The sequence below is a fragment of the Cheilinus undulatus genome, linkage group 11 (genome assembly GCF_018320785.1).
Source record: "Cheilinus undulatus linkage group 11, ASM1832078v1, whole genome shotgun sequence".
Taxonomy (NCBI): Eukaryota; Metazoa; Chordata; class Actinopteri; order Labriformes; family Labridae; genus Cheilinus; species Cheilinus undulatus.
The window spans coordinates 38,703,074-38,729,863 of NC_054875.1; the positions used below are offsets into that span (position 1 = coordinate 38,703,074).

Genomic DNA, 26,790 nt, shown 5'->3' on the forward strand with positions numbered 1-26,790 from the left:
TATGCACTTTTTGATGTGCTTTTGTCATGTTGCCAAATTTAAAAGAGAGACTATGAAAAAAGGGCATGTTTTTCATCAAATTGATCTGTATTGGTTTAAAATTTGAGATTACCAGCTGCTTACTGGGCACCAAACATGTCTGTCCTGGTTACATTTCTTGTTTTTAAAATTTGGCCTAGTTGAATTCGTAATTGAATAGCCCTGCTCTACCTGATGATAGACATGGAATCTGGCCAATCAATCTGCCTTGCAAAGTTAAGTAATAAGGTGGATATATTGTATGATTTTAAAACTAGAAAATCTTTTGATGTGTCATTGTTGAAACCCTTGAATAGAGAAAAAAGCTGTGCTTGCATATGTTACAGATAGATAATTCTTTAAGATTTATATAACCATTTGTTAAGGCAGGTAGAAACTTTGGAGTTCTTGGGATCATGAAATAATGACGGCCTTTAACCTAAAAGTTACTTTGGTGAGAAACAGAGAAAACTTGAGAAATATTGGTGTTTCAATCACACCTGATTTGAGGCCTAAAGATCAGCATGCTATTCATTAAAACTGACATTTTTAAAATGAATCCATATGCTACAGTCATGAAAGTGAAATTTATCCATACTGACATGCCCCTCCTGAGATCTCTAATGAATAAACATGACAAGAGAAAACAAATACGGTTCGTAACTTCTTTTAGTTCCTTATATCAGCGCTTGTTTTCTTGAGGTAACAAAACTTGCAATAAGCATTAAAATACAGCAATAAAGCTGTTCAAAGCTTCTATAAACATCCAAACAGGATAAAAGAAATAGAGTCTGCACAGTTTTAAACTCCCATGTTAGGTTTATTGGCAAAAAGAACAATGATCTGTTTGTTCCGCACCTGAGTACCAGATTTGATGCACATGCTCTGCTTTTTTCATAGTCAGTATGTTCATGGAGGGAAAGAATTACAAAAATGAATGCTTTCCTCTTCCTGCTGCCTACATTCACTCTGCTCTCTGAGTAAGCTAGAAAAATACTGACTGTAATTAATCTTTCTGATTTTATGGATCTTGTCTTTGCAGAAAAGTAATGACTCTCATGACTTAATCATTCCTTATTAACATTTAAAAACATGATGACAGAAAAAGAGAATCAGGCAGACTCTCTTATTATTTCTTTTCATAAAATAAACCAAGCATTTTTGCCTAAAGGATGGCTGATCTAAATTCAAGTCGGGGTTTTTTAGTTCAAGCAAGAAAACCCGATCAAACTGTGGGCTACATGCAAATTCCAATACAGAGAAAACCACTTAAACTGCAGGCAGAAGCAGTAAGTATACTTGAGTAATGAAAGTGTTTAATAATGTACAACTAATCCATTGTTCTCTGGGGCAAGGCATGACCACAAAATCACAAGGGAGGAATGTACAATCTAAAAAACCTTATAAGAGGAAATCTGAAACACATGGCAGAGGCTAAAATGTAATAAAAGAAAGTTAGCGTTGTTGTGGTGTTGCCTGCAGAGGTTGGGAGTTGTATTGTTAATGTCAGAGGGAACAGGAAGTCTTATATTGACGTGGTTCCATTCATGCTGGCAGGCCTGTGACCCCTGCCTGCACTCCGGCGGCGAAGCGAGTGGAGGGCGACAGCGCAGCACCCTCTCAGCAGGGACCCGATGTGATACACGGGCACGACTTCGCGTGGCGCTCCCCGACAAAGCCATGCCACGGTCGGGACCACCGGCATCGCCAGCGCCAACAGATCTATGAGGAAGTAGCGGCTCCAGTGGCAGAGCTGAGGAGGGTGGCTGTCCTCGTCTGTAGCTTCAGTTTCATCTGTATCAGTCTCGTCTAACTGCAGCACCGTCGCCTCCTGCTTCACAGGAAGCGGGGCTGTAGGGTGGGGCTGGCAGGTCTGGGGCTCTGCTGGCTTCTTTGTTACCTCCTCAGAAGGGTCAGGTGGAAGTGGCTCTATGCTGTATGGATTCTCAGGAGGGGAAACAGCAGGAAGAGACACTTGAAGAGGCTGTGGTTCTGATGGGGTGACATCTACTGTGGGTAAAGAAATGATGCTCAACTCTTCTTCTGCGGCCGTCTCTTCACATAGCCACGTCATGGTGGGGCTGCAGGCCTGAGAGCGCACCTCTGGTTTCCTCTCAGTGGCAGGACTCGGGGTTGGGATGGGGTCAGAAACAGGGGTAGCAGCAGCTGCAGCCGTCTGTGGGGGCTCCTCTTGAGGTAAGTGCAGGAACAGGTGATGATGAGGGAGGTAGGAGTGGCCGCTGCACTTGCAGCTGCTACTACTGAGGGAGTGGCAGGAGTGTGAGACTGGCAACACTGCCCCCCCGCTGCAGAGTCTTTCAAAGGTGGCAGAGCGTGGGGGGCCGCGGATGTGACCCTGTTGTGGGAGCTGCTCTGACAGGAGGGCGGCCTCCAGGAGCAGATGTGTCTGTCCGGGTGGGCGAGATGCTCTAGTCGACTCTGGAGCGTTTGGGCTACGCTCCAGCTGCAGAGCCTCGCTGCTCACCCTGGTGTGTGCGGTGCTGCGGCTCAATGTGCTGGCAGGGGAACACCCACAGGAGCGAGACCTACCGCCTGGTCGAGCTCCGTGTAACCCTGAGTATGGCTTGGGATCATGGGGGTCCTGATCGTGGACACCCAGGTTGGATCGCACTGACTCCATGACCTCATGAAGGTGCTGGATTTCCTTGCGGGCCTCTTTGAGAGCCATCTGGGCCTCCACCCGGTGACACTCCTCCTCGATCCAGTCCTCCTGCATCCTGTACAGCTGGGTCCTCAACTCGTCGATTTCATAGTCTCTGATGAAAAACATCAGTGAATATTAGACTCACTGCATGCAACTGGTTCCACAACCATTTATTTAACAGAAAACAAACAATACTGTGGATAATGTTAAGTTGCTGTCTGCTAAGACGTTCCCCAGGGTTCAATCCTTGGAACCCTGGAATCCTCCCCTAATTATATTTCCAGAACATGTAAGAAACTGTAAAACGCAGGCAATGGTGGATGCTTTTCTGGATGGAACACTAAACTCTTTAATGCTGTGTTGACCACATTTGATGATGTAAACACTGAATGTGTTAAGCAGTTCAAATACCTGGGTATCTGGTTAGATCAGGATCTATCTTTAAGGTCTCACATTTCCAATTTAGCTTTGAAAAAAAGGTTGCAATACTTCTAACAATAAGGAATAGAATAAAAGACTATTGAGGCAGCAATTTTACTGGTTTTGGACTACAGAGACACTCTTCATACATATGTAACTACTTTTGTCTTGAAGCCAGTGGACACTTTCTATCAGTGCTCTTCACTTTATCACTGGTATGAGATTTCAAACTCAACATTGAGACTTTTACCACTCTGCTGGCTGGGCCCCTTTGGGTCAACGTAGGAAACAGCCCAGTCTTTTGTTTATTTACAGAACAATGATCAGTAAACTCCCTCGTTACCTGATTTCTCTCCAATCTATGAAGATCTCAAGTCTTACAACCAGATCCCAGAACTAAATCACTCTAAAATTGCTAAGGTTTAGGAATGAATGGGATAAGTGCTTTTAGCAAGGCTGCACCTACTATGTGGAACAATTTTTAAAAAGGTGGCAAAGCTATCTTGTCTTGTATTAAGTGATGGCTGCATGATGTTTACAGTCATATTGGGTTTGCACTATTAAAAAAAAGGAAAATTGAAATAGGATAAAATGAAATAACAGAATGAAATTAATTAATTAAAATTAAATTCGAAATAAAACTGAATAAAACTAAATTAAAATGAAAGAATAGAATAAAAAGTATAAAAAATTCAAAAAAATGAATAAAATTAAACAAAATATAATAAATGCAAAAAAAAGAAAATAATTAGAATTAAAATGAAATAAAACTGGATAAAATGAAATAAATGAAATAATACAAAAATAAAAATATAACAAAAATAAAATGAAATGAATAAAAATAAAGAAATTAAAATGAAATAAAAATAAATAGAATAAATAAATAAAATAGAAATAATTGAGAATTAAAAATAAGAAAAACTGGATAAAACAAAATAATAATAAAAAAATAAAATAAATACAATTAAATGAAATAAAAATTAAATCAATAGAATAAAATGAAATAAAAAATAAATTTATTAAATTAATTAATAAATAGAATAAAATAAAAATGCTGCTTTTTTTAACATCCTCAACATTTTAAAGGGTACCACTACCATAAGGTCTGAATATACGCACCAAAAATCACAGCTGGAAGAAATATGGCCTCACCTGTGCTGCAGTCTCTCCACGTTGTCCCTCAGCCTGGCTCGTAGGTGTCGTATACACACCTCCTTCTGCTGCAGAGGTGTGAGGTACTGCTCGGGGGTGGGAGGCCTGATCCCATGGTTGTCGCTGCACGTTGTATGCTTTGCCTGACGTCTGAAGAAACACACAGGTATGAACAGGTACATTCACACTAAGTGCTTTACTTAGAACTGTAAATATAGAGTCTCTCTTAAAGATGGTGCATGTAAACCATTTCTTATCTATTAAAAATAACAAAAATATACCACAATGATGGATTTGTTTAATAAAAACACACATTTTTAATGCTATTTTTTCATCATTTCTCAATTTGATTCAAAAGCCCTGCCAGAATCCCTCTGTGACGCTTTTAATGATTTATGTTTTGACACTATGTTGAAAAATTGCGTAATTTTCCAGCTTGCTGTGGCGGCTGGAACTTGTGGTCTTATTTAATTGGACGGCATTTCACAAAAATGTGTTTGTCATTTTGTCTATCCAAATTTCCACACCATAAGTGGGAGGAGATGAGACAAGCAGACAGCTGCTGGAGTCTGTCCCAGCTGTTTGACGCCCGGAGAGAGGTCACAGTCCATCACACGGCTAACAGTCACTCCGTCACTTTCACACTTTATGTTTGAGCTTCTTCCTCTCCCCCACACTGAAATGGTTTTGAGCAAAGGAGGTTTCACCAGCAGACAAAGGTAGGTAAGAGCCTGGGACCTTGTTCTCCATGAGGGGCCTTCAAGGCACAGGTGAAGGAGTGCATTAAATGTGAGGTATAATCAATTAAATAATTAACATGAGTATTTAAAATCCAAATAGTCCCTGAGTTTGATCGTCAAAAAACAGTCCCTGGGAACTGTGAACGCCACTGAGTTTAAGACCCTCATAAAGTCCCATTGCACATGTTTTCACAGTGCATTTCTGCCACAATGATGTAATAAGCACCACCATCGTGATGCTTTGAAACATTCATATTGATTGTGCGAGAGCACAATTCACACAGTGCTACAGCTTAGTGGGAGTATCCACTACTGGAGACTCTACAGTCTCAAAAATGTTGTCACTCCATTCCTTTTTTGCCACTCGTAACATCAACCATTTTTGCACTAAAGCCAGCAAGAGGAGAGCAAAGGATGATGGGTGCACAGGGGTCAGTAGTAACTGTAGTTCCCACTTCCCTTTGCTCTGGTCCACGAAAAACCCACACTTTTCTCCCTGAAGACCTACAGTTTGTAACCGTCACATGTCTACGACAGTGTTGAGATGCTTCTGCCACTGCAATACTGCAAAATTAACATTGTTACAACTCTGCTTCTGACTAGTTTTTGTTGTTAAATAGAAATTTAAAATGCCAAATGCAGCCAAATGAAGACCTGCTTGGGAGCCAAAAGACCGACTCTTATTACTGAGCTGAGCCAAATGAAGGGATCTCTAAAAGGATTCAAAATAGCAACAAGAGAGAAGCTGGACAGGCATTGGCTGTGGTAATGCAAGCAAGATCAGGCTTTACTGTACCAAACAAGTGGAAATGTACCATGAGTGATGGGTTTCTTGTGCTAAATGTGTTACCTGGGTGTACTTGGATATGTCCGGGCTGTGGGGCTGCCATCAGTTGTCCTCACTCTAGCTGGGTAGGTGTGAGTACTGGATGTGTCACTGTGGGAACATCTCCCGCTGCCCACACTCGTCTCTGCTGAGCGCCTTGACAGAGGAGGTAGAAATAATGCAGTTTAGAGGAAAATAAATCACTTTGTTGCAACATAAATGTTTGAAATGAAGGTGAAAGAAGAAAGCAACAGTACCTGCGCTGACCTGAGGAAGGCTTTCGACTCGGAGTGAGAGACATTGATGAGCGAAGGAGCTCTAACCTCTCCACTGCTGTCTCTACAGAGGGATCCTAGGAGCCCTCACAGCTGGACTGAAAAATAAACAGACAGATCTGCTCATAATCACCTAAAGCACAAATATTCCACATGAGAAAAAAACAAACTAGTCCCAAAAAGCTGTCTGCAGGGATCTAAACACTCGCAATGTTTGTCCGTCCAGTTTGTTGCCCACTGCTCCTCCTCATTATGGGCTTCTTTACTGGAAGTCAGTGACAATAGTCTAACTCGAAGTCTAATTATAAAAAATGGTCTAGGCCAGCAGCAGATAAAGCCTCCTTTCTGTGCTGACACAAAGGGGACACAGTGAGTTCACAGTCGGTGCAGCTGCCTCTCTCTGAGCTGTGTCCCCTGTCTGCAAAGCTGCAGAGAAAAAGTGATAAACTGTCACATAAACTCAGGGCAAAGGGCAAATAATAAGGAATGAGACGGTTTAGTTTCTGGTAGTCAAGATACCTGCAGTTGGATGTGGCCTCTTAAGCTGCAAAGTCAATTAAACTGTAACTATTGAATGGTTGAAGTGAATTCACGTGTCACTGCTCAGAGGCAGAGCTGAGAATTTTTGAAATACTGGTATGGTGGCGACTTCCTCCTGTCAATAAGGCCTAACAAAAAACTAGAACCTATGCCTGGAGGTTATAGGCCTCCATGGGGTGTACAACTGCCAAAAGTGAAAGCACAATGATGAGTAAAGAAGGGCTGTAGCAGGGAGGTGACTCATAGCAATCTTATAAACAAGGGATGAACATGAGGTCCAAAGGCCTTGACCTTCGACCCAGAGTTCAGTTCAGTTTGGAGTCAGAGCTGGGGCTTGTGCAAAGTTGAAAGAAAATCACCCAATGTATTATTGAGATATTGCACTACTAATCTTGACCTTTGACCTCCAGAATCTATTCAGTTCTTCCTTGAGTTAGGGCATCTGTGCTAGCCTTGAACCTAAACTGTCAACTGGTTCATGAATACAAACCTCATTCAGAGCAAACCGACAAGTTCTTTCAAAATAAAAGCATAAATAAATACTTATGAAACACTAAATAATACCACTAAGAATATCAAACTTAATCATTTGTCTTCCTTAAATGAAGATTATCAAATTAAACAAAACAAGAGAAGTCATGAGCTGAAGCCCAAACAAACTGTTTTATTATTTATCATATTATTTTGAATTATTAAATTTATTCTATTTAACAAAAGCGTTAATTCATGTATTTTATTTCCCAAACAGGACAGTCAAAATGAACTCAAACTTGATTTTTTCAAACTCAAACTGAAAAGTCTTTTTTTAAGAGTACACAGACATAACCTGATGCTCTGTGTTTTATTTTGTGATATTTGGTCCAGTATTGTTCTCTCTGCCTCCTCGTTGAGTTAGTTCTGTTCCATCTCTTGTGTATTTGTTGTTATTGATTTTTATGTGTCTTAACGGCACACAGAGGGACGTGCATTGCTAAAGAGCATAGGCTTTAAATACTGCTGTGAGGCATCTGCTTACTTGCTTTAACTTGTCCCTGTACAAATAAACATTAAACAAATTCATAAATCTTTAATCTGAGCTTTTCTGAAAGCATTCCAAAATATTAATGGAAACCTCTCAGTGCTTTACAAGTGTGTATTTCAATTAAAGATAAATATAGATACACACTGCCAACAGCCGATGATTGAGCAGCTTCTGGGTGCTTGGTAGCATTATTCTGTATCCATTTACTAATTAGTCAAGACACTGCTAAGTTTTTTTTTCCTAATTAAGCCTATTTTTTTACTGTCTTTAGGTTACTTGTTGATTTTTTATGTAATAAAAAACTCCATACTCCAGTACTCCTAAAGTGGTGTGGCAAAGATCTCAAAAGGGGACTAGGATCTGTCTTCTCTGAGGTTGTCAAAACTAGATTTGCACATATTTACTGACATCATGGTAATACAGTGATTAGACAGTTTATACTTCCATGTTTAGACCTATTTTCTCAGGTTTTAATCAACTAAACAATTATAATCAAAAGAGATTTGTGAAAAGAATGCAGTATTTCTTTATTCATGTAGGTCTCATGGGGGAGGGTTCAGCTTTTTGTAGATACAAGTTGGGAAGGCTCCATGGAAAAAAGGAAAAAAAAGGTTGGGAAGCACTGCTCTAAACAATGAAATTACTTTTTTCAGAGCCATTCTCAAACAAAAAGCTAATTATACAGTTGTGTAAAAACTAAGACCACTGCAATCATATGTTGTTTTTGATTCTACTATAAATAGCTTTGTATTTGAACATCATCAAGCTAAGCACCAAGCCTTCATGGTGATTATCACTGAAGGCTTTTATTTTGACAGACTTAGCAGGGATAGAACGAGTCTATTATACTTTACTTAACTTTAGCATTGCGATGCTAGCAGACATGAGAGACTAAACTGTTGCTGCTTGGAGAGAGACAGTCATAGTCTGCTACTTTTAATCATCCAGGGCTAAAGACAAGTGAAATACAGATTAAAACGTACCTTCAGCATGTAAGATATTTGTTCCTGCTGCATGTGATTCAAATGAAAAACAGACAACAGCCGCAGCAAATAGCCTGAGCTCTGACCTTACGGTGAACTCTAATGAGAGCACAGCTGAGTAGATCTGTGCCGGAGCAGAGAGACAGAAGTTGGGGATAAATTGACTTTTTCCTGGCTCTCTATTGTGATACGTTTAATGACCTGTAGTCTACCGTGGCTGATAGATTTGGGAAATTTACCACGAAAACATAGTGTGGCACTGGCTGTTAACTTTCAGTGAAGGCAGTGACAACAGCAACTGTACTGAAATGAACAGCTCAGGGCCTTTATAGCCTTGTAGCTTTAAGGGTGCGGGATCACTCCAAAGAGAAGCTGGTGACATCATGGGTCCCCATAATTGCCCTGCCCAGATTAAACCCAGCCAGGAAAGAGGTGAACAACTTTCTGGCAAAACATATTTGACACAGTGTCTCCCTTATGTGATCGATGTCAACAGGATACTGAAAATTATACACATATGTTTTGGCGTTGCCTGACTTTAAAGACATTCTGGTCTGAAATCTTTCATACTTTATTGAAGGTAATGGGAAAAATTGTTCCTAATGTTTTTACTGGTTTTTTTTTGTTTGTTTGTTTTTTGGTGTTGTGCCTGATCCACGCAATTTTTCTTCTGCTAATAAGAACTTGATAGCATTTACGTCTTCATCTTATATTGCTAAAGTGGAAATACTCATCTCCACCAACCTTTTCAAAGTGGATCAAGGAGGTGCTCTATTTTCTCAAACTGGAAAAAATCCAACTGACTTTAGCTGGAGGCTCTAACATATTTGAAAAGACATGGACTCCTTTTCTGACATATGTTAACAGTGCAGCCTGTAAGATTTCTTTGGACTGAGCGCTGTATTATATAATATTGGTGTGTCTTATTAATTTTGACTTATAATTTATCATTTCTTTCATTATTTTGATTATATTTTTGGCTGCATCTAATGTGGGAATTTTGTATGAATTTTGTTGTTGTTTGTCAATTTGTTTGACTGTTGGATCAAATTACAGATCTGTGTCTTTGTTTTTATATGCAAAAAACAAGAAACAGAATGTAAAAAAAAAAAACAAAAGAAGAAGTTCCAGGCTGGTCCACTGCAATGCACTTTATTTTGGTATCCCCCAATCCTCAATCAGACGCCTTCAACTCATGCAAAATGCAGCTGCACATCTTTTAACTGACACAAGAGCACATTACTCCCTCTCTTTTCCCTTCATTGGCTTACTGTCCATTTTAGAATTGATTTTAAACTTTTAATGCTTGTTTTTAAAGAAATGAATGGCCTTGCTTCATCCTATTTATCTGAGATTTTTGCTGTTCGTGAACATGGCAGGGCTTTAAGGTCGTCCAGCTAACTTTTGTTGGAAGTGCCAAGGTCGATATATAAACACTGGGGTGGCCGAGCCTTTTCAGTTTCTGCACTCAGGCTCTGGAATAATCTCCCCTCTGAGATGTGTGTCATCTCTGACTTGGGCCTCTTCAAATCCAAACTTAAGGCTTATTTATTCAGGATGGCTTTTAATACATAGCAGTGTGGTGACACTTTCATCCTTTTAGTCTGTATTTATAAAAGCTTTATTTTTTTTATGTTCATGGATTTGTCTTGTGCTCTGTGTTTTTAATGCGATTTGATTTTTTGTAAAGCACTTTGGTCACCTGTGGAGTGTTGTGAAGGGCTATATAGATAAAGTACATTTACATTTTACAGGGACTTTAAGGGGCCCAAACAGTAATACCACAGTTAGAACTTTTAAGTTAGAACTTATTTATTAATGCCCATTTGATATCTATAGCATTCTTTAATTCTGATATTTTTTTGTACTGATGTGTCAATAATCACTTTAGCTGAGTTCTAGCCATCATATAATTTATTTCCATAAGACTGCATGGGCTGTAAATTCTCCCAGCATACAATCTCACTAAGCTAATATAGAATAACAGGAAGATGTTTTTTACAACTGTCCAGTTAAAATGTGTTTTATTTGTGGCAGTTAATGCTGCGTTTGTAAGACCTTACAGTCCCTTGTTTAAGACCTTTTAGACTTTTTAAAAGCCTTAATTTTTAATAAATTGATATAATAACTTCTAATACATTACAGACTCTATGTAGTGCTCGATACAATTTTAATTTTGTTGTTAAGCTTCATTTTTATTTTAGTCTAAGTTAACTGAAGTGATTTCTACATTTTAATTTGAGTTATTTAATTAGTTTCAGTTTGCTATATTAAGCTAGTTTTGTGCTGCTATGGAGGCTAAATGTCATGAACTGTAACCAAAATAACACAAATCAAGAAAAAGCTGATGTAATGCTAACTAAGATTTGTCTTTTTGACAACCTATCCAGACATGTCTCATTCAAAAGCCACCATATCAGTAAAAAGAGACATTTTAAGGCCTTAAACTTAAAAAAATCAAATTTAAGAGGATCTGCAGAAACCCTGCCAATGTCTACAGGATATTTGATTATTTCAGAAAGTAAATTAGGCTGACAAAATAGGACATGAACTCAATGACCTCACTGTTCGCTCTGAGCTGCTTTAAAGAGAAAGACTCTCTATCAGGTGGCTCTGTTACACAACCAAGTCATAGAAACACTCACTTCTATTTCTCATGAAAAATCCAAAATAAAAGGGACAAAGTGTCCCCATTTCCCTTCCTAAATTCCCTTGCTTCCTGCAGATCTGTTGGGAACCTGCGGATTCGTCCTAAAATAATACCTGCAGCTCGTGAACACACCTCAGTGGAGGCTGCAGAAACATCACACCTCTACTACTGAGCTGTTATTGAAGAAGGGTATCAATTTGGTCCTATATTTAAATTCTAGGACAATGAGACAGAGACAGGATCCTCACCTCCCTCTCCTCTGTCTGCGCAACAAGTGGCAAGTACGTTATTGGTGAGAAATACGCAATCATGTTACGTAAGTGTGAGGATCGGTGTTTACTGTGGAGGTGGATGAAACTGTGTTAAAGCTGCATTTAGACGTGGAAACGAGATATTCAGTGGGATGTTTCTGAGTTGATATCCTACCGGAAGGTGCCGGGATGTTGCGCTTTGCCCTTGAATAATCATCGTAGTATTAAACCGCGGGATTTCTCACATCTGTCGCCTACAGGGAAGCAGTGTTAGATAAGCAGGCTGCATCTGGTGTGGTGATGATCACAGCAGGAGAACTACAGAGCTCAAATAAAGTGCCACCATTGTTTTTTTTTTTTTTTTCAACAGAGCGCAGAGGCGTCCCCAAACAGGACATCCAGCAGGTACTTTCCATAAAAGAAGACGCAACCCGGCTCGAGCAGCTGACTAATAAACATAGTCTCAGCTGTGTCCTACATACATACGGTTACTTAACAAGGATAACACCAGCTCTGGGAATCTAAAAACACAAATATAGAGGGCTACAGGCGCACAAAGCAGCGATACAATAAGAGTGAAAGACGAAAACTCTACCATTTCTGCAGGGGGAAGTTGTGCATCGCAGAAGAGCCTCGGTTCCCGCCACACTTGCTGGATGATGAAGAGTCCCCCGGTGGCAGCAGGAAGAAGAGGTGATGAAGATGCTGATGAGAGTCCATCCTGCAGCCATGAAGCCCGGAGATGAAATGAGGCAACTGCGTCTGCTGCATCGCTGCTTCTTAAAGAGACAGTAGGGGATAATGATGAGTACAATAACGCTTCATGTGACAGGACTTTAACAGCACATTAACGCGCATTGACGCTGTTTGCATGAGGATGATGGACGAGGTTAAATTAAATGGTGTTTAGAGCTCACGGTGGATTCATTTACCTGCAGGATGCAGGGGGACGGAGTTCAGCAGGACTGGTACACCGTGTTCACACCTCACATGATGGATGATTGTGCAGAGGAACACAGTTAAAGCTAAGTTTGTCCAGTAAAGATGAACGTGCATTACATCCATACCCATTTACACACGTTTTAATACAGCCTACAAGGGAGTATTGACAAGACATGTCCAATGCCTTTTGATCATATAGTCTAAGTGGTGATAAACCTCTATCATAGATGAAGCACTGATGTTTTCAAGGCCTGCACAAGGCATAGAAGACTATGAAAGACAGTAGGGGTCAACCTATTGATTTTTCAGGGCCAATACAGATTTCAATTATTAGAGCACAAGGCAGAAAAGAAGAGGTGGAAATAATACACAACTATTGAACTCAATTTAGTCAAGTTACTCAAAAGTAAAAAGTATTTGAAGTTTCTTTTAAGTATTGAGTAGCTTCTGAGGAGTAGTAAAGTAAAATGTGATCTTTCTTTATTGTCAAGAACAAGAGATAGAACCTCCAACCAGGTTGTTTAGGTAAAGTCCCACCTTTATAATAAAGTCAAATAGACAGCAAAATGTCCAGTGTTACTTTACCTCATATGGGGTTAAATCTAACACTTTCAAAGTGTCTATATTAGTCCACTACACCTCTGAAATGGTTAACTATTTTACAATAAGACAGAGCTGTAGAAACTTGAAAATCTGTGGCAAACTGGGTCTCCTCTGGCAAGAACAAAGCAGAGAGTCAAACTCATAGTAAGGCAATGCATACTAATGAAGAATATGCATTATGCCACCTTTAGGAGAACCTAGAGTCACTGCCGGGAACTCTTACTTGGTGGATAACTTCAGTCATGGTGCAAATGTGACTGACATCAGAAACATGAGCTAAAGACCCCAGCAGGGATCACTGTTCAACAGGAAACATTCAAACACAACTTAACATTCACACACGATGGGGAACTCCAACAGGACTGGAAAGTAACTAATTACATTTACTCAAGTTACTCAAGTTGAGTTGCTTTTTTGTGTACTTGTACTGTTTTGAGTGCTGTTCAAAATCACAAAAGAATGAGTCCACATTTCATCCTAAAACAGCTATTGCATTTGACTTTAAGATGTCTCACCTTATAAAAAAAAACAACCTTGTAAAAGATTCATATTCTCTTGTAGTTATTTAACTTTAAGAAAAGGTCATACTTTACTGTTTAACCCTCTCAGGTATCAAAAGTCTCAGCACTTTGAGTAAATATCAAAGGACTTCCTTTTTGCTTTTACTTGAATAGATTTATAAATTACTACTTTAACTTCTACTTTAGTAAATTCTGTCCAAAGTAATTTTACTTTTACTTGAGTACTATAGTCTAGTACTTTTCCCACCTCTGATCTCCACCCACATGTCCCCCAGATTTGAAATCCCAGAGGGCAGAGCTTAGATCAGTTGATTATAGATATATATATCTATAATCAAGAAAAGAAGATATATATAGAGGTGAACTGACACAGGTGGGTCAAAACTACACTTTGGGAGTTAAAAATATTTAACCCTGAGATATCAACACTCCCATTTTTTGCTGTGTACAACAGCTGTTTGTGGATGTGATGTGAAATTCTCTCGCTATGTGCTACTGTGTCATCAACAGAGGTGGAGGAAGTACATCAGTATTGTACTCAAGGAAAAGTAAGTTAAAGGGGACATATTAGGCAAAAATCACTTTTTCAGGCTTTTCTAGCAAAAATATGTGCCCCTGGCCTGTCCACAATCCCCTCAAGAACCCTCCCCCTCTCTTTTACTCTACCTTTCAGAAAATATGTGCTGAAACAAGCCGTTCTGATTTTCCCTTCATGATGTCATGTGGTGAGTTAGCACCGCCCCCCCAGGTTCAGTTGGCCCTCCCTGCTTGGAAGAAAGTCCCGCCCTCCTCTCCTGATCCTCCTCTCAGCTGGCAGTTGGGGGGAGGATCAGAAGAGCCACATCCATCAAGCCAAATCCATTTCCTGAGAGGGGCGTGGTCAGGGGTGGAGTCAGACAGCTCAGTAACATTTAAAGCAATGGACACAGAAACAGTTTGTTCTGAGTAGGGCTGAAACAGTTTTTCAGACATGCAAAAAATCCTATACTGAAGCTGATAACTGACCAATGAGACCAATATAAATTTGTCTTAAAAGGGTAAAATATGTGACCTTTAAAACTTAATTAAGTAGAAGTTAAAGTACTGGTTTCAAAATGTTCCCATAAAAGTACAATTACCCCCTGACAAATATTCAATTACAGTAGTTTGAGTAAATGTACTTAGTTACTTTCCACCTCTGCAGATAAACAATATTTGGAACTGATGTGCAAACGATTTAGCAGATCAGTCACGTTAAAAAAACGAAGCAAATGAAAAATTCCACACCATCTCTACCGGCACTAAAAACTGCTTTGGTCAAGCAGTGGGAAAACAGGAAGTGATGAGCCGTGTCACCATTTTCATGGCTTGTTTATGGCTTGTCAGTGAGCATTTTGGGTAGGACATTGGGTGAGACTGTTGAGAGTGAGGATGGAGCCAGGTGGGAGGTCACATTTTGCATCTGAGCCAATGTATCACAGTTTATAATCCATTAATTTTATCAGCAGTCAGTTAAATAAAAAGCAGATGCTAATAACTGGCCAAATGTAGAATATTTGCCCCATTAATCTGACAAGCTGATAAACCATCGACCCCTAGACGACACATTGTGAAGTTTAAAGCTGAAATATAAACATAACGTTGAGACTTTACAATTCTATAATGTTGGAGCAGTTACAGTGCTGGTCTGTATGAAGTTATTTTACTGAATTTAAAGCTACTGTGAGGAATTTTCAGCTGGCTATAAACAGCCTGAAATTAACAATGGTGTCTCTATTTGACCTACAAAAGCAACCTAGACCATCAGCATGTAGACTGATTATTTCTACAGCCATTTCATTTGCTTTTATGAAACCCCCCCCCCCCACATTTTCTATCATGTCTAATGTCTGAAATGTTAGGAAGCCAAAGGACAGGATGATGATATTTCTTTGTGTCAGAGAAAATCAGTCGAGATAAGAGGCATAACTTCAACATGCACTGAAAGTTCCTCACAGTAGTTTTAAGGTGCGTGGGGAAGATATCTGATATTCTAGATTCAGATAATCAGTTTTCCTAGCATTGCGATTCAGACCACAATGATAGGAAACACCCGAATTTAGTGCAATATGACAAACTACAGAAACACAGCCATATTTTAGTAAAAACATTAATCAAAGTACAAATATTCAGTTGTGTAGTTGCTTTAAATACAGATATTTATGTTGGCAGCTATGTTGTACAGATCTCGTTAAAATCAATGCTTAAAGACATACCTGGTAAACATTTTCCTTTGATGAAATATCTTTCTAGCTTTCCTTTCTGGAATAAAAAAGTTTAAAGTGACACCTGATGAACAGCAGGTCTGGTTTATAAAATGTTTTGAATAAGAAATTGAACTGGACTGACATGAACTGAACTCTGGAAATGTCACTCCTACATGGACAGAACATTAACATTATGGCACAGCAATAAAAACATTTCTTTTAAGGATCACTTAAAAATATTCACTTGTTAGGCTCAGATGTCAGAGAGAGACTACAACAGTTTGACAAAGAGATTAAGACATCATAGTCTTTCATTCATACTTCCCCATTTTTTTTTTTTACAAATAAAAGTGCCATGAACAAAACTAAAAGAATGTGTACATGTTTAGAGACAAACACTGACAAGCGGATGTGTCTCACATTAATAATAGGTTTACTATTTACAAGGAAATCTATTTAAGTAAATTAAATTGAACACTTTAACTTTGACAGGTACACCAACAAGAGCTTCTCCTATCTGGAAAAGGAACCAGGATGGAAACTCAAACTGAGCTGGACATCATATACCTCATCAAGTTTGCCTGATTTTAGTCCAAAATATCTCATTACCCTGGTTATAAACATCTTATATCAGGACGGTATATGCTGAACGTAACGCCTGGATTGTTAGACATGAGAAAAAACACCCACTGATGCTGCAAGCAATGTTAGAAATGCTTCTTAACTTTTTTTAGGACACTTGCGTACATTTCACTTGCTGCAGCAGTAGCTCTTTTTATTTATTACACCATGTCCTGACAGCTAACAAGCTCTGTTACGTGACGAAAGGGAAAGACAATAAAAAATCTTCCTGTCTGACACTCCTGGTGCCTCCATCTCCTTGTTCAAGACGCTTTTTTTGCTCATCCTTGTTGCATGCCGTTAGGACATACTGCAAGATGATTGTCTAGACGTGCAGATTATAGTGAGTGTAATGAGATATTTTTGACTAGAAACTAGATAAATATACTTGCTAAACTTTGAGTTTTTGCAATGCTTTCTTTTCCTAACTATAGAACTTGGGTCCTGGCGTGGCGAGGATGACCTCATACGGAGCACTCTGGTGCAGGTTAAGTACATTTTGTTTCTTCAGGACCAGGAGGCAGAAGAAAGTAGTCGCAGCTTTCCAGCGATCTCCTCCTTCACAGAGAGCCTCCAGACTGAACGTGGTGTCGCTGTTGCTCTAGCACACAAACACACACATGTAATTCCCCAACATCATCCCTAATCCTGCCTCTCTCTACTGTTTATCTAATCCCTGTTCACTGTGAGTATAGATTTTTATCAGTCATTAGTAGAGCTAAGACACTGTCTCACATGGAGACAACAACCCTGTATGAAAATGCAGCCTTACAAATACTGTATATAATAATAATGGACATTTAAGAAATAATTACGTTAATTTTACTGTTTTTAGCACCTGAACATTTATTTTTAGCTCCTTACTTTGAGAGTGTTGAAAAGCTTCTCTGCACGCTTGGTTATCTTCCTCTCCTCAAAGTCCTGGCTGTCCAACATGGACTGCAGGTTAGAGAAGGGACAGTATTTCAGTGAGTGATGCTGGGCACATCTCCAAAGCAGCATGGGAAATTAACACCAGCCATCTGGCAAACACTGATAGAAAAAAGCTCCTCTAATGTACCACCCATTCTTCAAGATAAAACATCTACTATTAGTTTCATTTTGTTCCAAAGATGAGGTTTGATGAAATGTGGAGTCCAACAGAGAATAATTCCTTAATCTGCTTCTATTTGTGTGCTGTGTGTGCGTTCAGAAGCACCTGTGTGTGCGAAGTTGTCTGCTCCATGAAAGATGGATGGACAAACATGGAGTCTTCTGATGGGAGTTCTGGTTGAGTGAACTCAAACTGGTTTTCATCCTGGCAAAGATGATAAATCAGATATAGACATGATGCATCATGTATGTTTTTAATGTAGACTACATATCACCCGTTTTACCTGACATGCTAATGCTTACTTGTGCATGCTCTGTGCGTCTTTCCCTCTTGCTGTCATTCATGTGAGTGAGGTCTGTCAAATCAGTGTGTGTTTGCTCAGTATTCAACGAGGAACCTACCACAGTCATGTTCTCTGTGGTGAGGGCACTGATGTCCCTTTGAGCTGTTTGAGAAAATAATGCAGGTTATTATGTGACAGAAGACTTCACAGCTAGACTGAAAGCAGAGATGTGTTCACAGCTTGAATACGTGAGTTGTTACCTTCTTGTCCACCCTGGCGCATAACCTCAGCTTCCTCATGCACAGTGGAAAGTTTCCTCTGGAAAACACTCTCGGTAAAGAGCTGAAAATAAATTATAAGAGACAACAGCTCTCATTATTGCTAAATTTTAAAAGTAAATATGGGAGTAGTCAAAATCAGACACTTCCTTCACATTTTGATAAAGGCATGTTCATTTTATACAAACAAAACAGTGTGCCAAGGATTGTTTTTAAAGTAAGAAGCAGCTTCAACTATTATTCTGAGCTATTATTATGATTGAACATCTGAAGAGAGTGGAGGAAGGCATGCACCAAACAGTGCCAGGACCAGGAATCGATCCTGTGACCAGTGTTTTAAGGACTGTAGCCTCTACCATCTGAGCTCAGTCAGCACACACAGTTTATATTCTTTTAAAGGGATTCGTGTCCTATCCATGCAGTGGGGCTGGGATATTCATTGCGGTACTTCAACTACAGATACTGTAAGATATGTTAAAGAGGGGATTTTGCAAGTATATGATCTCAGTGTGTCTTGAGATTTTGGCTTGATCTTAGGTGGGCCTTGGGCTAAAAAAACACTTGAAAATCACTACTCTAGGAGGACCTTCCTGATCAATATTAAGCCTTCACTCACACAGCTCACCTCCTATGATTATGGAATATTGAATGAAAGATATCAAAATGAGAGTGATGTTATTTGAGTGTCTTTATACGACATGCTGATGATAAATAGGTTCAAAAGAGCTGAAACAAAACATTAAAAACATAGCATGAGGCAGGGGGGGAAGGCTATTTCTACTGCCTAAGTACAATGCCATTTTTCTGGAAACACTATGATACACTGACAACATATTTGTGCAACTTAGACAGTGCCCTCTGTCCTGGGTTAAAATATGACGTAAGATTTTTTTAATGTTTTGGTACATTTCAGTGGTACTGATCATTATAGAACCAGTGATTGTTTTGAGTAGGAATCAAATGAAATAAAATATCAAGGACTTTGAAAAGGTTGCAAGAGATATATTATAAATATATTATATTACTATATTCTATTTTTTGTAGCTATGCCCACTGACTCACATTAGCCTACTTCTACCACGAAAGTTTCACCTTTTGTTGTAATTGAACTTAAGATACTGGTCAGCAAAGCATTGCTAATGTGACCATTGTGCAGCCCCAAAGGGTAAAATCTTTGCAATTGGTCGTGCAAAACCTTCTAACACATTCATTCCCAAAGTCTGGGTTGGGACCCACGGTTAGGTCGCCGAGTAAGTTTTGAGAATTTCTTCCATATTTAAGGTGACATTTATGTCTAAGTACACATTAAAGCCACATGGGGGTGCTTTACCCTATAACACTCAACCTCTCCACCATTAAACACAAAGCAGGGCACCTCCAGCCATGGGTTCTTGCCAAAAAAAAAAAAAAGGCATTATACCAGAACAGGCAGCTACTGAGAGCCCTAGGGGCTGAACATACAAAGAAAGCCTATGTGATGGAAGTGAAGAGGCTTCTTTAAGTCACATAAAATAGAAGCACCAAGTCAGAACCAGAATTAACATTAGTCTAAGCTAGCACCAGCCATCGGCTCCACCATCAGCTAAAGACCACATAACTAACTATAACTAACCGACTATTTTGCATGTGTTCACGTATTCTCTAATTTTTTTATTACCTCGTATATTTGTGGAGTTGCTACTCTGCAACATGGCTGTAGAAAGAGTTTGTTCACTCCTCCGCTCTCCTTCCACTCCATGAGCTGCTGCGTTGGAGGGGCCATGTCCATCGGGGCAATAAGATCTGAATAATCAGAGATTTGCTCCCTTATGAATTCACTCGTCAGCTCTTTAGTCTGGTCCACGACCAACTTGCGTTTCCTCTTCCCCTTCTTCCTCCCTGAGTTTGCTGAAAATTACACAGCATAAGATAAGACTGCTATTTTTAAAGCAGGAAAATAAAAGTAGATGAATCAATCTTTTTTGTATTTTTGGTCGATTTTGCTGTTGACAATTAAGGATTATAATGGTGGTGGTATTAAGCTGGGTGATGCCAGCTCCTATGGGAAACTCTATGTCATACCACACATTGGCAACAGGAAGAAATACAGTTTAAGAGTTGTTTTTTTGATGCCTACGAGTGATGGCCACAGGTTCAAGGGCAAAGGCTGTCTCTGCATTAGAAAGCAGGGTGGTCTCATTCAATTTTGGGGTCTTCATCACTGTTTTGTGATCATCTGAAAAAAAGAGGTAGTATTATTAATACAAATGTTTGTTTGGTGAGAAGACAAAGCAGATTTTAAAATACCTTGTTGATTACTGAAAGAAGAGACGTCTGAGTTTTCAATCTGGGGCTCTTCAGGGATTAAGTCAGTGGACTCAGAAGGATCACTGGGGCTTGCAAAGAAATCTACAGGGTCATTAAATATGAAAACAAATCATAAATTTTATATCTAATTTAAAAAGAGAAGCAAAAGAGATATCAATGGCATAATTAGGCTAAGATCTAAGGCAGATTTTTCTGGCTACAAAGCTACATGATTTATGAATGAGTGCAAAAAGAATCAGCAGCTGGATATCAAGAGCTACTGATCAATCAGTCCATGCTGTATGTCGGACAACATTTAGTCACTTTTCCTCAAATGCAGAGGCAGGATTCTTCAAAGACACAGTCATGAATACTGGCCCTTTGGAGGATGTGAAGGCTGGGTGAATTTGTTTCCCTCCAAGAAAAAGAGCCAGACCAGCCTCGCAGGGACCAAACCTAATGGTGCATTTATAAAATCCAATTCAAGTAGTGGAGTCAGATATTTCACAGTTTCTGAGCAGGAGATTGCTCTTAAACGGCCAACAAACTAAAAACACTCCTGGGAAACTGGGGCGAGATACTGCGAACCTTTATTTATTTGACTTTTGAGTGACTTTTGGTGTTTACTCCAGTTGAAGTCTCAGATGAGTCACTTTTATGCAATTTGTCAAAGCTTACATCCATGCTACTGTTTACTTCTCTTAATATATTACTGTTGTCTAACATGACGCCTGCTTCGTTTGGCAAAAGGTTAAAGGTCATTTTTGAACACCAGTACTTACATTTTAAAACACAAAGATTATTTATTTTCTTTGCATTATATTCTTGGGGCTAAAACGTTCATAAACCAGTACCAAGCAGCTCAAAGGTTCGATTCTCATCTCCAAAAGTGTCCTCCTTCTGACCCAGGCTGTGGAAGCTCATATCCAGCAGTGCATTGTTGTGACTCTGGGACACCTCTACTACAGCAGAGCACACAAAAAGGGCACAAAAAAAATGCAAATTAAGTACAAAGTGTCAGCTATGCATGGAAACCAGTTTAAAAAGAGAAGTGTGGTGATGATTTATTACTGTCAACAAATCCACTGAAAAGACCGAAACCAACAATGCCCTTTTCTCTCTCTGAATAAATTCAGATTTCCTTCTGTATTTGCATATATTAGTCACAAAAACATTCATTCATGCAGATGACGTCAATCTCAGAGAAAAGGTCATAAAGCAACAGCAATGGAGCAATGACACATAAGAAGAATATGTCGGTCTTTTCTTTAGAAAACAAATGAATGGATAAAAGGTAGTGATGAAGATTTGTTCCTTTTTGTGACTTTTGTTGAGTCTGAATTGTAATTTTAGTCAAGCCTGCCCACAGATTTGACTGGGCCCCTGAGAAACCCAGTGAATGGTCCCTCCCTGGTCGTGACTTATTGATCATCAATGCATGATTGTTTGATCAGCTGTACTAGCGTCCTAGCAAACAGTTAGTTCATTTTGGAGCTGAAAATTGGGGCAAACTATTGGTTTTGATGTTATAATTATTTGTCTGTAACACTTTTTAACCACTTGTACCATCCATTTTTCCGTTATTTTTGTTACTTTTCCTCCATTGTGCACAATTAGGTCTCCTTATAACCATTTTTTCCCTCTTTCTACCAATTTTTGCAGCATTTTAACCAATTTTCATTTTTTTTCTACCCATTTTTGGCACTTTTAACCAACTTTTGCTACATTTAAATTCCATTTCACCACCCTTTTTGCCCATTCCTGCCACTTTCAATCATTGTTCATCTATTTTTGCCACTTTCAAACCATTGTTGCCTCTGTTGACCCATTAATGTCACTCTACACTTTTGACTACTTTTTACCCCATTTTTGCCAATTTTTAACCACATTTTGCCATTTTCTACAGCTGCTTTTGCCACGGTAACCTCTTTTTGCCTCTTTCCACCTACTTTGCCACTTTATTGTTTTTAAGAAAAGGGATTACAATTTTAAGAAGGCTGTTAACTACAGCACAAATAAATAAATAAATATGTGTTGCTTTGATAAAAGTGGTTATTATTTAGGTAAAATGACCATGGTTTTACTGACTCTTCCTGACAATACTAACTCTACAGGCCCCCCATTTGGCTGGGCCCCACAAAGTTCTCCCCTCTATCCCCCATATGGGTGGCCTTGATTATAGTATGTAATTTAGTGCAAAAATGAACTTTAAACATTCAAAAAGCCTTTACAGTATATTATAGTATACAATAACAGCAGCAATCCAATCAGATCAAGAAGTACCACAACATAAAAACAACGTTTTTCTTACCAAAATCTACCAAGTTCAGAAAGCCACTTCCAAACTCTTCTTTCAGAGTGATTTCTTCTGCTCGACTCCGGTTCAGTGAAAAGTGGTCCACGTCAATGTTACTAGTGATCCACCAGAAGGAGAAAATATTTATAGACATGGACAGAATACATATTTATTTGGCTTAAGAAACAAAGGGTGTGAACAAAAACTCAACTCAAGGCAAAAAAATTATGACTAAAACCATCTGTTGTGTTTCTCAACAAAGAAAGAAAACATAATTTTTCGACTCTGCTCTGTACCTCAGGGCTGGCAGCTGGGCATCCAAAGCTGTAAAATCCTCAATCAGAGTAATTGCTTTCATAGTGGCCTCGAGCCCCTCTACAGGCATGTCTGTCTGACCTGGTGTTTAAAAAAAGATGAAGAAAAAACACAAAAACATACAATATTTAAAGCAGAAGAGGCAACAATGACACCCTGTGGTTTTAGCAGAGTTTCCCGGTAAATATGTAGAAAAACAGAGAATGAAATCATAGGCATTTTGCTGTCACTTGTACAGACTTAAATGGAACAAATCACATACAAATTATTGTATGAAACCTTAATAATAATTAAACTGCTGAACTGACATATCAATGCATTAACTCTGATGTTGCAGGAATGTGTGCATTAGCGCTTTATTTGTGCTGTGGGATTGTCTTTTCTGTGTGATATTATGACTAAGAAGAATCAAAAACTTAAAACATTCTTGCATTGATCACCTTCCTTCCCTAAATTCAAGTGTGGTAACGATGTTTTTGTCGCCATCTAGTGGTCTGCTCTTATTTGGTTTATCCTCATAATGAACACAGAGGAAAAAGAATAGAAGCAAATGCCAGACACTTGACAAACCCAAAACACTTGACAGCAACAAAAACGAAGCCTTCAAAACAATCATACATTCAAAAGACAAATCACTGAACCTTTGAAAAAATGTCTAAAATCATAACTCTCATGACAGCTTTATTCATCACAGGGCTGGTGTTACTTTTAGCTCAGTACATCAAAAAGACTGAAATTAATTTGATGATTAAGACTTATCCAGGATCCTTCATGATACTAAGTTTGCAATAAGATTGCTGAGTAATTCAAGTTTCTGCAGTCAGCTTTTCATGAGAGCACATTTTTACCCAGCTTATTCAGGAGAAGGTGCTCTACAAACTAAAAACAGCCAATTTTGTTAAAAACTGACCCCTTCAATTAACCAAAATCAGCTTAACTGGCCAAGTATGCTTATGCAAACAAAGAATTGGATTCTAGTCTGCCAGTTTAAAGGAATTAAACATTAAATATAAAAAGAAAACTGGAAAAATGATCTCATTTTTAAATCTAAATATTTACAAGTTCTAATTGACATTTAGACTAATATATGAAAATCTGTGTGAATCAGTTGTATAGCTGCAGTTTGCAAGGATGCTGAATAAGCATAATCAAAAAGGCTAAGATATGTAGAGTTCTGGTAGATTAACATAAAGTGGATAATACAGGTCAGGCTTTCCTAAACTTCTGAAAACTGTGGCCCAGTTAGACCCCTGAAAATCCTCTGGGGCCAATAAAAATGTTTGTACAACCATAATATGGGAATGGAAGTACTGTCCTTTATATTTTTATTTCATAAACAGAGAATTAAAATGCAAAGAATTGTTTTTAGACATTAACATTACTCAAAGGTCACAAGTACATTTAATGAACCACTACCATTTGTTTTCATCAGGCATCTGCTAAGTCACTTAAATATCCTTTTCTAGTATTCAACTATGTAAATGCACTGTGTGGCCCAGCAAGTCTTTCTTAGCAGCAGTATTGTCTGAAGGCAACAGTAGATCTTACAATTAGGAGGCGAGTGGCATAGTACCAGTACCAGTTCAACCATAGCACTGGTTTTATACATCTGACAGAATAAATGACAAAAGATGATCTAAAATGTGATTTAATTTATTTAGATACTTCTGTCAATTATAGTTATTGTTAATGACCACTCGCAGCCCACCACTGGGCCCCGGCCTACACTTTAGGTAGCGCTGATATGGTTAATATTTAGTGCAAGATACATGTACTGCAAGCTGAGGTGTTCCCTGGTGATTTGTTTCTGGCATTTTTATTGATACGTCATCACAAGCCACCACAATGCCACACAATGGAGAAAACTGACAAAAGACAAAGGATATGTTACCTGGCCTGAATGCTACTTTAATTTTGACCAGGGCTTCATTACAGTCTGCAAGGAGATACTTTGCTTTCTTGGAGTAGATCCTGACCACACCAATGAGCAGATGACCAGATGTCCGCAAACCAATTTTCATCTACAAGGATCACACAAACAACATTACATTTCAGAAAGAAGTCAAAACTGAGGTGTAAGTCGTAGCCTTGTACAGAAATATTTTAAGACCTACCTTTGGAGAAATGATGTCCCTAATGGTTTTTTCAAGATTACATTCAAATACATGGGCCTTGGTGAGTTTTCTTTCCCAGTGTGCAGCTAACCAAATCTTGGCTAAAGGGCCCCGCTTTGACGTGAAGAGTTGAGTGTAGAACATCATGTTGACTGGAGCAAGCTAGATCTATCACCTATGACAAACATAGCAATGTACATAATGACATGACACATTAATGCTTTTACTACCCCCTGCCAGCTAAAACTACAACATTAGCTGTTTAGTGGGTCTAATTTCACTACTAACTGCGTTAACACCATAAAAATGCTCAGGTCAACTAGCTTTTGAGTATAACAGCAGGGGCTAGCAGCTAGCTAACCAGTTGAGACTGCAAGGGAAAAAAATAATTCCAGACATAAAACTACCTTATGACAGCACGTATTTTAAACAGTTCGCTGTATAATAACAAACATACAATAACTTATTCACTATGTATATAAATCAAGGTGGCCCAACACATGCCAAACAACCAACCTGAACTTTTGAAGTGGCGCCTTTTGAGGTTTTGACAGAACTGCGTCGGCGCGAGCCTGGGGAGCACAACTAAACAACACAAAACTCAAAAATGTTTGATGTTAGACTTAGATTCAGTAAGCCTTCATAAAAGAGCCTTGTCGATAACGTATAAAAATGTAAATACAGTTTTAAAAGTTTTCCTTTCTTTATTTTTTTCTTCGTCCAAAGTTTTCTCAAATTTGCCTAAAACAACGCGCTGACGTCATTCCCTCAAATCTGGACGTTGGTTGAGTAAAGAAAGCTAACAACATGGCTATCCTAGACAGTCTCACTACGACAGAGTTTGCTAAAAAAATAGTCTGTTTAACGTTTTTTTCCGTCCTTTAGGACCAACCGGTGTCAGCTACGATGGAGTATTGGTACTTTATGCAAGCCAATGATCGAGAAGGACTACTACTACCGCTGAAAAGGGCTTCAGGTAAATGCTACTCATTTTAAGCTAACAGGTGTAACTGCTCTTCGCTGAACCGTTACCTGGCGACTTCAGCCAAATTCGTCCGTGGTTGTCTCGGTTCGGTTGTTGGTAAAACGCACAAGGCAGGTAAAGGTTGATTTTATGACTGTTTTTTGAACTTTTGTAACTGTAATGTTCTCTTTGGACGTATAAACACCGGCGTTTACGGCTAGGAGACCCAAGTTTACACAGTCACCAATGAAACCTTTACACCATTACAGTTAGTCGTCTTTTATTTTACATTATCCTATTTAAAGTTCAGTGATGCCATACAAGCATCCCTCCAGTGGTTTGATTCTGCAAATAAAGTCTTAAAGAAGAAAACAGGATTAATTGACCGTTCAGTTAATCAGAAATTGTAAACTGAAAGTAAATAGTTGCAGTTACTAAACTAATGTCATCATTGGAAAGTGTGTTTGTGATGTTTGGAAGTAAAAGTAAGCTTGCATTAAAATTATTACCCTGGCAAATAAAGTGTACAGTCCTTACCATAGGAGCCTTACAAATACAAGGACAACACATACATAAATAGTAAACATTCAAATAAGTTCTGACTCTGAAGTCAGCTTATACATAAATGTAAAGGCTGATTTATAAAAGAGCTCGAATATATTTAGTCTAATAACCTCAGGGGTAAACAACAAGCTGTCCAGTAATATT

At 38.8% G+C, this 26,790-nt stretch overlaps 3 protein-coding genes across 5 annotated transcripts in view; 1 reads left to right on the forward strand and 2 right to left on the reverse strand.

The window, feature by feature from the left end:
- Positions 1-831: 831 nt before the first annotated feature.
- On the reverse strand, positions 832-12,524 carry LOC121517732 (syntaphilin). 2 transcript variants are annotated; one of them, XM_041799729.1, is made up of 6 exons: positions 12,474-12,524; positions 12,137-12,320; positions 6,079-6,189; positions 5,846-5,977; positions 4,256-4,405; positions 832-2,795 (listed from the first exon to the last, which is right to left on the reverse strand). In XM_041799729.1, the coding sequence occupies exons 3-6, from the start codon at positions 6,120-6,122 to the stop codon at positions 1,544-1,546; spliced, it is 1,578 nt and encodes a 525-aa protein (XP_041655663.1). In that variant the 5' UTR covers positions 6,123-6,189; positions 12,137-12,320; positions 12,474-12,524; the 3' UTR covers positions 832-1,543. The 2 variants fall into 2 exon arrangements, with proteins under 2 accessions (XP_041655663.1, XP_041655662.1); XM_041799728.1 differs by having other exon boundaries at positions 6,079-6,194.
- A 3,179-nt stretch (positions 12,525-15,703) lies between these two features.
- On the reverse strand, positions 15,704-25,870 carry rad21l1 (RAD21 cohesin complex component like 1). Of its 2 annotated transcripts, none has more exons than XM_041800384.1 (14): positions 25,635-25,870; positions 25,119-25,293; positions 24,896-25,025; positions 22,986-23,085; positions 22,705-22,805; positions 21,248-21,352; positions 20,394-20,495; positions 20,224-20,322; positions 19,765-19,994; positions 18,090-18,171; positions 17,849-17,991; positions 17,652-17,750; positions 17,318-17,392; positions 15,704-17,054 (listed from the first exon to the last, which is right to left on the reverse strand). In XM_041800384.1, exons 2-14 carry the CDS (start codon positions 25,263-25,265, stop codon positions 16,878-16,880), a joined length of 1,590 nt encoding a protein of 529 aa, XP_041656318.1. In that variant the 5' UTR covers positions 25,266-25,293; positions 25,635-25,870; the 3' UTR covers positions 15,704-16,877. The 2 variants fall into 2 exon arrangements, with proteins under 2 accessions (XP_041656318.1, XP_041656317.1); XM_041800383.1 differs by having other exon boundaries at positions 21,248-21,355.
- Positions 25,871-25,880: 10 nt separating this feature from the next.
- samd10a (sterile alpha motif domain containing 10a) overlaps positions 25,881-26,790 on the forward strand; it is a 94,471-nt gene continuing 93,561 nt past the window's right edge. Inside the window, exon 1 of the mRNA XM_041800386.1 lies at positions 25,881-26,094. The gene's annotated coding sequence lies outside the window, so the exon portion shown is untranslated. The remainder of the gene's footprint in view (positions 26,095-26,790) is intronic.

Bases quoted from the DNA above. Each gene is read 5' to 3' on its own strand.
- LOC121517732 (XM_041799729.1), bottom strand. From the start codon at position 6,122: ATGTCTCTCACTCCGAGTCGAAAGCCTTCCTCAGGTCAGCGCAG. The intron at 5,978-6,078 runs GTACTGTTGCTT...TCCTCTGTCAAG, and splicing joins CCTTCCTCAGGTCAGCGCAG to GCGCTCAGCAGAGACGAGTG. The intron at 2,796-4,255 runs GTGAGGCCATAT...GTTTTTCATCAG, and splicing joins GTGGAGAGACTGCAGCACAG to AGACTATGAAATCGACGAGT.
- rad21l1 (XM_041800383.1), bottom strand. From the start codon at position 25,265: ATGATGTTCTACACTCAACTCTTCACGTCAAAGCGGGGCCCTTTAGCC. The intron at 20,496-21,247 runs GTACTGGTTTAT...ATGACCCTGTAG, and splicing joins TCGAACCTTTGAGCTGCTTG to ATTTCTTTGCAAGCCCCAGT. The intron at 18,172-19,764 runs GTAATAAAAAAA...ATTTATTTTCAG, and splicing joins CAACTCCACAAATATACGAG to CTCTTTACCGAGAGTGTTTT.